General features: G+C 42.0%; 1 protein-coding gene across 9 annotated transcripts in view; it reads right to left on the reverse strand.

Annotated features, from left to right (window-relative positions):
• The window catches only part of AGFG1 (ArfGAP with FG repeats 1), a 169,444-nt gene that overhangs the window by 89,865 nt on the left and 65,718 nt on the right, over positions 1 to 13,861 (reverse strand). For all 9 annotated transcript variants that reach the window (XM_068280522.1, XM_068280525.1, XM_068280518.1 and 6 more), the window contains exon 2: positions 3,451 to 3,544. In XM_068280522.1, coding sequence (XP_068136623.1) covers positions 3,451 to 3,544 — 94 coding nt within the window. The remainder of the gene's footprint in view (positions 1 to 3,450; positions 3,545 to 13,861) is intronic.

The raw sequence follows: 13,861 nt of genomic DNA on the forward strand, positions 1-13,861 counted from the left end.
TCATACGTTTTAAGGATGGATGGAAATGGTTGCTTCCTTAGATCAGGCCTTAAAAACGAAGACAAACTGGAATAAGTACAGTTGTCTTTATACGCCCGGTAGGTTCAATTTCGTATACCCATGTATCCGTTTTGCTGTGGTCTATAGTACATTATTCCAGTTTACAACAAGTTATAAGGTGCATTATCCAGAGCTGTATGGACTCAGAAAAAGGTAGCCAGACATGTATCACACAACTGGAAGGTAAATTGTAAACATCAGAATCAGAGGCCATAAACTAAAAACAGCTCTTTTATAATGATATATTTTTATGCTTGTTCTGATCAACTTTCTGAGAAGAAAAATAAAAAGAATGTTCCAGTGTCAATGCTGAAGTTTTCCATTCAGTTTGAATATCGAGTTGATCATAATTGAGCATATTATCCAACAAATGAATTCAGTGTGGAGAATTATGCATTCTTACATTCTTTGAGATTCTAGAACGGAGATGACACCCAGCACTGTGCTATCCAACTCACTGCAACTACAAACACATTTCTGGCATCATCTTGAAAATCTTGAATATTTTCACTTCTCATTCTGCATTCTGGTATAATCTTCCATTGTCCTCATTTGTGCAAGTACTCTCACTATTTTTCACACCCCTTTACATCACTCCAGGTATTCTTGACTGTCACATTAGCCATACATATCTAATATTTACATTTCGAAGGTCACCACTCCCTTCCCACCTCCATTTTTCTTCTACACTAGATTAGCACCTTCAGAAGCCGTTCCCCAGATCAGATATTCTGTACTATCCTTGCTGTAATAAGGCTGATATTCTTAAGGTGGGTACACACGTCAGATAAAAGTCTTTGGAAAATGAAAGATCACAGACCACTTTTAACCCCTTTCATGTAGTAAGAGAGCCATACTCTACACAGTCTATTCTATGGAGCTGAACTCCCCATCAGATAAAAATCTTTGCAAGATGCTGCACACAAAGACCGCTGTACACATGCAACAGATCAGTATCTGCAAAAGATCTGTTCCTACAAAAAATCCATTCCTGCAAAACCAATTCATAGTCTATGATATCTGCAGGCCTCATACACACCTTGTTTAACGGACAATTATCTGTAGATCAGATCCACCAGGTTGGATCTTCAGATCGGCAGATAATTGGCTGATCTGCAGATGAATGTCCATTAAACAAGGTGTGTATGGGATCTGCAGATATCATAGACTATGAATGCATTTTGCAGGAATGGATCTTTTGCAGATACTGATCTGTTGAATGTATACAGCATCTTTGTGTGCAGCATCTTGCAAAGATTTTTATCTGATGGGGAGTTCAGCTCCATAGAATAGACTGTGTAGAGTATGGCTCTCATACTACATGAAAGGGGGTAAAATTGGTCTGTGATCTTTCATTTTCCAAAGACTTGTATCTGATGTGTGTACGCACCTTTATACCTATAACCATCATATTGTTTTTAAACTCTAGTGCCTGAAAAAGCTGGCATATTCAGGTAAAAGTGTTATGCAGTAAAGTCTGCGTAATATGTTGGCGCTTTATAAATACAATAAATAAAGTCTTTGAAATCAAGTTCCCTACTCCTCTTTCTTTATATATTTATTCGCAAAATCAAGGGTGCCTCTCGTTACCAATCCTAACGATTTTATGCCAGCCCCCTTAATGAAGTGTACCATCCTATAGTAACATCCGGGGGCTCAGGGGTTGTGATTGAGAGACTGACCAAATCACTTCCCGACGTTGCAGAGGAAGAGGGGTGGGAATTGGTCTGAAGCCTACTTCTCCTCTGAAGCTTTTAAGTGGTGCCTTAATTGTCCCCTGTACCTCCTCTGTGCCCCCCTGGGCCTCCAGTGTCCCCGTGTGTCACCTCTGCCCTCTATACCTGCTTATACAAGTTTAAAAGCTATTTTTTCTTTGAGTTTTTTTTTTAAAAAATCGATTTTCTCAAAAACTACAAGTCCAATTTGAAAAAAAATATTTTGCCTTGTTCCCATGAAAACAGAATCCACGCCGTTCGTATCGGCGGGTTGTTCATAAGTCGGGCGTTCGCAAGTCGGGGACCACCTGTATATTCATCTACCTAAATTCTCAGTCCCCCAACTCCAAAAATGCTGCACTATATGGCTCTTGGGGCATCTCTTTACGGTTTACTATAAAATAAAGGCCGCTACCTCCATATTCCTCTCAGTACAAGTTTTCATTTCACTAGAACTACATATTGATAAAGGGAGACATGGTAATAGATCCCACCCATGTTAGAAATAACTTTAAAGAGGAACTTTATTGTATTTAACCACATTAATAAAATGTTTTTTACAATATTCATTTATACAATTATTTAAGGTTTCCCCATTGTAAATCTTACCTACACCCAATCACATTCTTACATTTATCAAAGATGCCAGCATCTTTAATTTGAAGAAACATCACATGATCTCACAGAGTGTTCTGGGGGAGGCGGCTACATGACATCATAGCCTAGGCTAATCACTACTAGGAGGGCAGGGTTACATATGTATATAAAAAAATATTTATATATATGAATCGTTTCTAACACGGAAACAGAATAATTAAGGTAAAAATAGGTATTTTGAATAATTTATTTCAGTCTACTATATATCATTACAGTTCCTCTAGACGTACATAATGCTTGAACTGCACATGGAAGAAAAACGCACTTATTCGTCCATTAAGTCATAAGGGTTTTACACGGCCAGGTAAAATTAGGGCATTTATTTTCTGTAAAGCTAGCAGATGCAAGGTAGACGTGTGAGTGTTTCGGAAAGACTGCTGGAGGGTTAGTGCCAGTTTTATTTTAAAGGGATACTGTAGGGGGGTCGGGGGAAAATGAGTTGAACTTACCAGGGACTTCTAATGGTCCCCCACAGACATCCTGTGCCCGCGCAGCCACGCACTGATGCTCCGACCCCGCCTCCGGTTCACTTCTAGAATTTCCGACTTTAAAGTCTGAAAACCACTGTGACTGCGTTGCTGTGTCCTCGCTCCTGCTGATGTCACCAGGAGCATACTGCGCAGGCCCAGTATGGTCTGTGCCTGCGCAGTACGCTCCTGGTGACATCAGGGGAAGCGAGGACGCGGCAACGCAGGCGCAGTGGTTTTCAGACTTCAAAGTCTGAAATTCTAGAAGTGAACCGGAGGCGGGGCTGGAGCATCAGTGAGTGGCTGCGTGGGCGCAGGATGTCTGTGGGTGACCATTAGAAGCCCGGGTGAGTTCAACTCATTTTCTTCCGACCCCCCCTACAGTATTCATTTAATTAAGTGATAATTCCCGTACTAGATACAATGAACCTAGCTTTCTTCCTCAGGGGCAATGAGAGTCTTAATTTTCACTACTGAGGCGCAGAAGTTCATAAAATACTGACATTTTCCAACTGTTCCTCGTAAACAAAAGCAATTCTGGTGCTACTTACTTCATTTCCATGTTTTTGAAGAAACTCTATTTCTATCTGTGTAAATGTGGTCATAGAGATGGATTTCACTCGATGTGGTGGGTTCAAACCGCGCCTAGAAAGAGAAAAAAAATAAAGAAGAACCAGCTTTAGAAATGTAAATATGTATGCTTATATTAAGGCAATGTAACTATGTCTGATTAGAAACATTGGAGCTGCAGGCTTGACCAATCAGTCCTAATGCTACCCAACCACAGAGCACCACATTTCTGTCCAGTTTAGCTCCTTTTACCACATAATGGCAACTGAAAGGAAGCATTGTGAAATGTTGAAGTTTGTTATGTTCAAGGAGTAATGAAATGCTACCGGTCATGAAAAGGTTTCATGCAAGAAACCCAGGATGCTAGATAATTCCATTACACTACAAATTTTGTTGTCCAACCAATAAATTACACACTCAGTAGAGTTCTGGATTTTCCTCATTTAGAGCGGTGTTTCAGTTCTTTCTGATGCCCACCAATCAATGTAATGGCACTGAGGAGAAATCACTGGTTTGTGGGCAGAGACGGAACAGAACATCAGGTCAAAGAATATAATTCACTACGCAGATTGGACAAACATACGCTGGATACACATAAGAAAGGTGGTAGTTTGCATCCGGTGAAATATGTAACATTTTGCAGATCCTGTGAACATTTTTCTAGTAAACAGAAAATAAGACATTGTTGCTTGTTAATTTCCCGCGCACCAAAGCAGGAAAACTTTCAAGATATTAATGCCCTAAAACATCTTCTCTTTTGAATGCACATTATAGTACATTTTGCAATATTTAGCAATGCACAATGGTTTGAATTACTCCTGGATGTCCATCCAAACCGCAGGACCTCAGGTGTGTACACAGCAGCAGCAATGACGGAATTGAGCATGATCCTGCTCATGATACAGAGGTGAACAAGCGGCATACAGATGTGGCGCTATAATATAGCATAGAGAAGGAAGGGCAGATGGCTGCACAGTGCATGATGAAGCGGGTGGGGTAAGATGAGAAACCATGCATTTGCACAAGATGATCTGACACGGCGGATCCTTCAGCGACGTATCAATATGGGTGTACACAAGCTGGATTCCAATCTGAGATGGCACTGGATAGCTGACTAGGGCAAGTCCATTCTATCTGGTGTACACGGTTTACCAGGATCAGAAGAGCCTCTCGTAGCAGCAGCAAGATCACTTTGAAAGTAAGTGGCAGGAAGATTATTTTAAAGCTATATACAAACTTACTGATCTGTCACCCAAAAATTATGTTTATCCTCCCTGGCGGTATGATTATTTCCTGATTTTAGGGTCTAAAAATGGTACAACTATTTCATGTGCTTTTAGACCCTGAAAGCAGGAAAAAAAAATCATACTGCACAGAGGACCTCAGCAGTCCCTGCACAGACTCTTCTCCCTGGGATCCAGTGCTGTAATTCTCCCTCCTGTACTCCGGGTGGCGCTCTACCCCTATGGGGAGATCGCCACGTGTAGTCATGTGACGAACGGCAATCTCATCCGAGGGATCAAGAGCCTCCGAGGACCAGAAGAAGACTGGCTGTGAGCGCCCAGATCCATGGGAGATGAATTACAGCCGCTGCTGCGAGCACGTGCAAGTGTAGCCTTTCAACTAGCGACGCCTATGTTGCTATGGGGGAGGGAAGGGGATGTGGGAAGTGTATGGTAGATCAGCTTCCCGTATGCAGCGGTAGTGGAGAGAACAATGCAATCAGGGGGTTGCTCAAGCAACAGGGGTCTCTAAACGCCTGTACACACACCAGCCTAAGGCGTCCGATAACCAGGCGTGTGTACAGCAGATGCCTCGGTTCTTAGGGTGGCTGCGGCGCTTTATATGGGCACTGGCGTGGAGCTGCAGAGCAGGTAATTGGCAGAGACCTTGCTACTGGCACTATTTACTGCTTACATTGCGCTGGCATCTCCTATCAGCTGGACTTTAGGACTGACCTTTCTGCTGCACTTTAGAGATATAGGATCTCTCCCCTATACTGATTATTGTCACAAACACTGGTTCGCACGACAGCCGGGGGCCCCAGCCTCTCTCACTTGCTGGGGCCCCCAAACCACCATGCGATACCCAGAGGGAACTGTGGGAGAGCCCTTGCTCTCTCACCACCAGGGACGTCACCCCCATCACCTCTAAACTGAATGCAAACTGCAAACTGCAACACACACAATTGCTCACTACCAGTTCACCAGTTCAAGCAATTTAACTATACTGATTATTGCACTATTTTGCACAATTTGTTATATAGTATGGCTGTGCATGCCAGAACATTGTTGCTATTCACTTTTCTGGATTTGTACTATGGATTTTGATTTTTGTACTGTTTTTTGCACTACTATGATCTATATCAAATAATTTTGGGTGACCAGAGCTAGTGATAGTAATTTATATTAGACCTTTGCTGTATTTGGATTATTGTACTTCTCTGCCTTTTTTGTCAATTGTGATGTATGAAATTAATCTCTATTTATAAATTCTTGATACCTGCTGCTAGCTGCCAATACGCCGGTGTATATACAATAATATTTATTTCTGCAGCCACTCTACCCTTATTATGGGGTGTTTTTATTACTGCCTTGTCTACCCTGTTGTGTGGTAATCATGGTGTTGTATTGTGTAGTCTTTTTATGTACTATTAAGGACTGATAAAATCATAATCTATACATTCTTGGCAAAGATGGTGCGTTGTGAGATCTTTTCTTTTGTCTAGAATCTGTACAGCAGATGCCAACACCTAACCTGCAAGAGATCTGTGCAGCAGATGAACCTATGCCTGCAACGGCAGATCACACGGTCTGCTCCGCTTCACCATGTGACTTCAGGGACACGCCCCTCCATCATCCGTCTCCCACAGTAACAGAACGCATTGTTAGCTACATAGCTGACACGCATCTGTAAAGGCCGGCCAGCGATGTAGCAGGCAACAAAAAGTCAAGAGGTGGATACGCACCATAATACTGTATGCTTGCCTTTAGTATCATCTGATTTCTTCTACTCTGCAGTGCGCTGGCAGTAAGTAATACATCTAAAATGCTCAATATGCATTTGCTAAAAAAAAGAAATACATTTGATACCAAAGATATTACTTATACTCATAGATAATGATGGCCAATAAGATGCTAATAATTTCAAATGAATGCATGTTGCCAGATTCATGCAGCTTGGAATTGGAACAATCAAAATCATACGCTACTACATTTGGCTGGTTCAAGTCCAAACCGCATACATTTGCATGAACAATTAAAACTGTGCTATTTTGTAATTCTTAATGATTACCATCTCTACTTACAGGTATAGCTGTATTGCCATTCCCACCTAGCAATATTAATATAAAAGCTTATAGCCCCGCCCTAGTCCCAGATGATTCCATAGATTAGAGTAGGCACTCACTGGCAGAGCTGGTTTTTATCCCAATGAAAAGCTGCTTGAGCTGATGTCCCTTATCGCTTTTAAATTGTATGGTCAGGAGTCCAAACCTCATTTCTCACACAGCACTGTGATTTCTAATCTGTTAGGTGACTTTTTTTTAGCCTTGTGCCAGGAAATTGGTACTACAGTACATACTTTTTTTGAAAATCATTTACAATTCAACACTCACAGGACCGCGCACTTGTAAACCTAGAAGCTGCTGTAGCACCACTGTCCAACAAAGACTTGGAGAAAGTTTGCTTTGCTGAATGAGAAACTGTTCACATTTCTTGGATGGTGGAACTGGCATCTGTTCTTAATTATGGGACACAGACATTCTTTGCTGACTTGGTGCTACTGAGGTGGGGAACTCCCTTTTGTTGTAGCATCTAAAACAGCCTCTCAACCTTTTTACCGTGGAGGAACCCTGCAAATAGTTTTTGGATCTCAAGGATCCCCTGCATTTATTTTGCTGGAGGCATGGTCTCCTTATTCTGGTGCTTTTTATTAATGTGCTCATTTTTATTCTGATATTCCTATTATAATGTGCTCTATTATACTTCTTCCACGATGGAGAAAATGCCAAGGAACCCCTGCAGAATACTCAAGGAACCCTGGGAGTTCCATGGAACCCTGGTTGAGAAAGCCTGATGTAAGTCACAAACTGAAGTGATTAAGTATTATTTGGCTTGGTTAAGTGGTGCCAGTGAATGATGGAGTCTTCAGCCTTCATGTCTTTTCGGCATGCCTGCTGTCCAGTCATACACTGCAAAGACGTGCATAATTGTCTTCAGATAAGCCTGTGACCATGATAACCTACAAGTACCACAGCAGATATGACTACGGTTTTGCAATATGAACTTTGGGTAACAGTAAAGCCTTAGTGGCAAGTCCAGAGGATCTCAATATAACTACAGATACATGTAACAGATACCAGTTTTTAACTGCAGGTACTCTTCCTGCCTTGAGGCTTATGAGCATCATATCTCCTTCATGTTTATCCATTTTAGTCCCCATTAGTTTGAGAGAAAACAGATAAATGGCACAAATTATTGTACCCATGCAATAAATCTGTAGTACAGCACAGTCCCAAATAATTCAAAGTGGAAGGTATTACAACTGCCCCTTCATGTCCAGTAATCTGTCCTATCTGAAACACTAAATCAATGGCACACTGTACATACTCAGGTCTACAAAGGGTGTGTTACAAAGGGGCTTTATTGTAACACTATGGATTACCAAGAACATTATTTAAAGAAAAAAAACAAGCATTTCCTATTATGAGTTAGACGGAAGTAGGATGTAACAGTTCCATTCACATTCAGCAGTAGACCGAAGCACCACATACCTGCTATCACACAGCAGACACGTTAGCTACTTGTGAATAGAGAAGGTCATTATGCTCAAACATTTAAACAGTCACTTTTATGAGTCGCTCAGAGTGCTTTAAAGTAGATGAGCAAGTTATAGATTTGAAACATCTGCCCTTATCTCAAGTATATGTCTTCAACATGCACTTGAATTCTTTTTAAACTTCCCCGCAAAGTTGTATTATAGGGTTAATAGCCCTTTAGAGACCTTTGAAAACTTGTTCTTGATAAGAGGTATTTTTCCCAATGTCAACGTTACGAGTACAAGAATGAATGTTTTTGTGTTGATATGGCAAATCAGCAAATGTACTTAAACCAGAATCAGAAAGCTTTATCAGCCAAATACAACGGGGGTTGTACCCGGAATTATTTTTGGCACATACAGGGTCAGTGATGGTACAGTAAATCACATACAGTGAAATATACATAGAGTAGGCATATAGACAAGCATAGCGGAGAAGGACTAGAGGGGGCAACCGAGTGCTATGTTGAGCGGAGCTCCCACATTCCATAGCGGCGTTCAACTGCTCTGCAGCGATTCAGATACCCCACTGTGGTCCTTGGAAAAGGATAGTGCAGGGAGGAGAGAGAGAAAGAGAGCAGGATAGTGAGTAGGAAAGAACGAGAGGCGAAACGAAGATAAAAATAGAGGAGAAATAAGAGACAGAGAGCCATACGCAATTCACTTTTTGTCCTGAGTTTTCTCCTAGGTGATAATTTTTCATCTTCCTTTTAAAATAAGTGTTTAGCACTTTGCAAGATAAAAAGTACCAAAAAGTAATTGGAAAAGTACTGCCAAAATTTTTTTTGAGTATTTCTTTGCTTGCTGGTGGTTTAAAAGGCATGTTATTTAATAGTAGTGAAAATATCGCCTAGGAAAAAACTCAGGTGAAAAAGTGAATTGCATATGGGCCAGAGTCCGGTAATCCCCTGGGGTTGCAGTGGTGGCTTGGATAACGGTCCTGCCTGGAAAGATTAGCCCCCATGCTTGCGGCCTAGTCTGGTGCAGTTGGGTCCATGTGCGGTTGGATTCGTAGGCCCAAAGAGTCCAAAAAGACAAACAGCGGCTGTCAGGCCAAGGATTTTTCTAGTGAAGGGGAGAAGGGCATTCCTAAATACCATGCTCGGCTGGCTGAAGCGCTCCAGGGCAGGGAGGTGCTGTCACGCCATAGTCCCAGGACAGGGGTGCAAGGAGCACCTTATGCTGAGGTGGTCCAGTAGAGCCACAGAGGATTGGCCTTGCTGCTGAGGAAGCCTTTATAGAAAGGTATATATGCTATCAAGGTTTTTAAAAGTTGATTGCTTAGCTGACATACTACATTTTTTGGCTTTGGCTGTTTAAACTTCCCCCGACAGGAAGTAAGTGAAGCCAGCCAGAGCCCAGCACGGAGACGGGACCGCGGGGACAAGCGCCGGCGGAACAGGTAATGTATTGCTGCTAGCGTCGGTCGTCGGACATTCGAACGCCTCTATCGACACACTTCCGACCCACTGGCGGTCGAGCAAAATTTTCCACGCGGACATATCGACGGGATCGATTTTGGACGGACATCAGTCAATTGGTCAGCGTTTGCGCATCGATTTCACAGCAGATTCAATCACAGTAATCGAATCTGCTATTTATCAGCGGGAAATCGAGCAAATGTATGGGCACCTTAACACTGTAGGCTATGAAAAATGCAATGGAAAAGGAAGGAGATCCTCTTTCCTGTTTAGTCAAACTATAATTGTCAGTGTCCTCCATCTATGTACATTCTAGTCCAAAAAACAAGATGTTCACTAAGGAAGATCTTTGTAAGTCTAAATAAGGACTTCTGAACAGGTGGACATCCTGCAGGAAGTAACCCCATGGACCTGGCGTCTCCTGTAGCAAACGTTTCTGTGTTATGTGAATCTGAAAGTTATTGGTTTACTGCTCATGGATAACTGCTGCAGCAACTTCATGTGTTTGACCACAGTCAAAGGGGGCTCCAACATTTTGAGCACTGCAAATAGTTACAAATAATTTTCAAGCCTTGCGCATCTGACAAGAAAAGAGTTTACCTGCAACGAGCAGTCAAATACAGCAAGACTGTATAAGGTCTCTGCAGATCTGAAATGTTGGAAACAGAAATGCAGGTTGTGTCTTTCAGATCTGAGATGCCTAGAAGACACAGAAATGATGGAGACCGAGTCCAGCATAGAGAAACAAATTAAAGCCATACCGTAGAACAGACGATATCATTTGACAAGTCAAATACATTATGGAGGAGGATCAGTAGATAATTCCTGTAAATGCAAAGCTCATCAAAAAGGATCTGAAAAGCAAGGCTAGCAAAGGAAATGGCCAACAGCCATTATTAATTGATCAATCAGCTGATCGTTCATAAATACTGGGTGATGGAGATTTACATTTAATAGGAACCTGAAGTGAGGCACAAGGAGGCTGCCGTGTTTATTTCCTTTTAACAATACCAGTTGCCTGGCTATCCTGCTGATCTCTGTTGCTGTAGTAGTGTCTGGATCACACACTTGAAACAAACATGAGGCTAATGCAGTCAGAAACATCTGATCAGGATGCTTTTTCCAGGTATATGGTTAAAAGTATTAGAGGCAGATGATCAGCAGCGGAGCCAGGCAATTTGCATTCTTTTAAAGAGACTCCGTAACAAAAATTGCATCCTGTTTTTTATCATCCTACAAGTTCCAAAAGCTATTCTAATGTGTTCTGGCTTACTGCAGCAAGTTCTACTATCACCATCTCTGTAATAAATTAACTTATCTCTCTCTTGTCAGACTTGTCAGCCTGTGTCTGGAAGGCTGCCAAGTTCTTCAGTGTTGTGGTTCTGTGATGCATCTCCCCCCTCCAGGCCCCTCTCTGCACACTGCCTGTGTGTTATTTAGATTAGTGCAGCTTCTCTCTGCTCTATTATCTTTTACAAGCTGGATAAATCCTCCTCTGAGCTGGCTGGGCTTTCACATACTGAGGAATTACATACAGGCACAGCTGTCTGCACTCTGCAGGAAGAAACAGCCTGACACTTCAGTGGAAGATAGCTGCAGGGGGAAAGAAACACACAAATGATCTCTTGAGATTCAAAAGGAAGGCTGTATACAGCCTGCTTATGTATGAATGTATTTTCTATGTGTGGACATACTGTACATCAACCTACTTCCTGTTTTGGTGGCCATTTTGTTTGTTTATAAACAAACTTTTTAAAACTGTTTTTAACCACTTTTAATGCGGCGAGGAGCGGCGAAATTGTGACAGAGGGTAATAGGAGATGTCCCTTAACGCACTGGTATGTTTACTTTTGTGCGATTTTAACAATACAGATTCTCTTTAAAGCAAATCTGATGTGTAAGTGCAGTACTGATAATAAATACAACATTAGTAGCAAATAAAAATCTCATTGTTTTCCAGTATAGGGAGAGTAAAAACAACTTGAGTTATCTATGCAAAAAAAGCTTCTCTGAGTTAGTCCACTAACTTGGTCCAACTCAGTCCTGTTTTCTGAAGAGCGTAAATAGCCAAGAAACTGTAATAGGCAGCTTGAGATAAGGCTTAGGCTAAGGAAAGTTCAAAGGTCATTACTTTGCTTTGTTTTACAGCTTAAAATACAGTTAAGGCAACTGAAGTACAGCAAACTCAATTTCATGTTCGTTCATGTTCAAGAAACCTGTCGAGATGTGTGTTTTGTGTATTCTGCTAGAGTAGCCACTAGGCTATTTGTATCCTGTGGTCATAAAGGAATGGATATGGTTGGCAACAAAACTCAGGTAGGCTGTGGTCTTTAAACACTGTTCAGTTGCCATATTCTCTTTTCAGGCTACCCACTCTAAACCTTATGTGGTTGTGCATTAAAATCATATAGATCAGCACTCAGACGAGCTCTTAATTGATTTAAAGTTTATCCTCAGATTCCCTCATTTGTACCAGGTGAAAGAGCTGATGGGACTTATAATGTACAGAATTAGAGCTGCTCTTCACAGTTAACATCAGCTGCTTCCTGCACAATGTGTCATTGCATGGCTGAAGTTTCTACTTCCAGACAAAGCTTCATCTGCTGTAATAGGAAGAAGTCATCACAACTGACAGTCATAAAGGAGCAGGCAACCAGAGGAGCTGACAATTACCAGTTATGCACGGTGGCGCTGGACTCATGCATTAAGGGAACCTTTGTTATTGCAATGCAACTGAAAACATTAGTATATACGACTTTCTCTTTGCAAACTTTCTAACCAATCTACAAAAAGTACGGGTTTTGGCACGGGAAAGAAAATCAGATGAAAATGGAGATAAAATACAAGTTCCATGCAGATAGCGTCCTCGCGTTTAGCAGAATATTTTACTTTAATCCAACAAGAACACAAGAACATCCACTTAGCAGTGAGTGTCAGATGGGACACCCCAAAATAGCACATACATTAGCAGCTCAGCAGATGAATTAGCAGAGCTTGAAAAAATAAATTACCATCCTGTTCATTAGCATTCAAAGTAGCTGATGCTTGTCCAACTAAAGGCCCATACACACTTGACTGATGTCGCCTGTCGGGATCAGGACCCGACCCCTCAGGCCACATCGCTGGGCCAACACTGCACAGACGCAAAGACTCCTATTAGACCTACCGGTAATGGAGTTTCTAAGCGTATTCCGGGACAACAGGAGATCCGGTCCCTCCTCCGGATCTGGGGAAACCATAATCAAGAAGGATTAAAAGCTCCCGCCCTCCCTCATCCCTCAGTGCATTAAAAAGTAGAACCGACAAAAAACCACCGGAAATGAAGAGAGAAATCTATACACCAACAAGTGCTCCATACTGACTCCCCCATAGAAAGGTGCCCTATAGACAGGGCCGGGTTATAGGCGTTGTCCCGGAATACGCTTAGAAACTCCATTACCGGTAGGTCTAATAGGAGTCTTTCTCTAATCGCATTCCGGGACAACAGGAGAGATAGACAAGAAGTCTTTTAAACAAAAAGACCCACCTAGGGAGGGATCACTGCCTGGAGCACCTTTCTGCCAAACGACTGGTCTTGTTGAGACAACACATCCACTCTATAATGCTTGATAAACGTAGATGCCGTCGACCAGGTTGCTGCTTGACAGATCTGTTGTATCGTTGCCCCTGCTCTTTCCGCCCACGATGTAGACAAAGAACGTGTGGAGTGGGCTTTAATATCATTCGGTATAGGACAATCACTATTTTGATAGGCCAGAACTATGGTATGCTTAATCCACCTGGCTATTGTCTGTTTCGATGCCTGCTGACCCCTATTCTTGCCCGTGAACAGTATAAACAGATTACTAGAATTCCTAAATTCTCTAGATCTAGATAAATATACCAGAAGTGTACGTCTTACATCCAAACAGTGGAACTCCCTCTCTTTACTATTGGATGAATTGTTGCTAAATGATGGCAAAATAATCTCCTGAGAGCGGTGAAACTCTGAAGAGACCTTAGGAAGATAGGCTGGGTCTAACCTTAGTCGAACACTATCGGGACAAATAATTAAGAACGGATCCTTAATGGACAATGCTTGCAAATCCCCTATTCTCCTTGCCGACGTGATAGCAATCAGGAAGGCCAATTTAAAGGAAAGTAGTTTGATGTC

The sequence above is a fragment of the Hyperolius riggenbachi genome, chromosome 4 (assembly GCF_040937935.1).
Source record: "Hyperolius riggenbachi isolate aHypRig1 chromosome 4, aHypRig1.pri, whole genome shotgun sequence".
Taxonomy (NCBI): Eukaryota; Metazoa; Chordata; class Amphibia; order Anura; family Hyperoliidae; genus Hyperolius; species Hyperolius riggenbachi.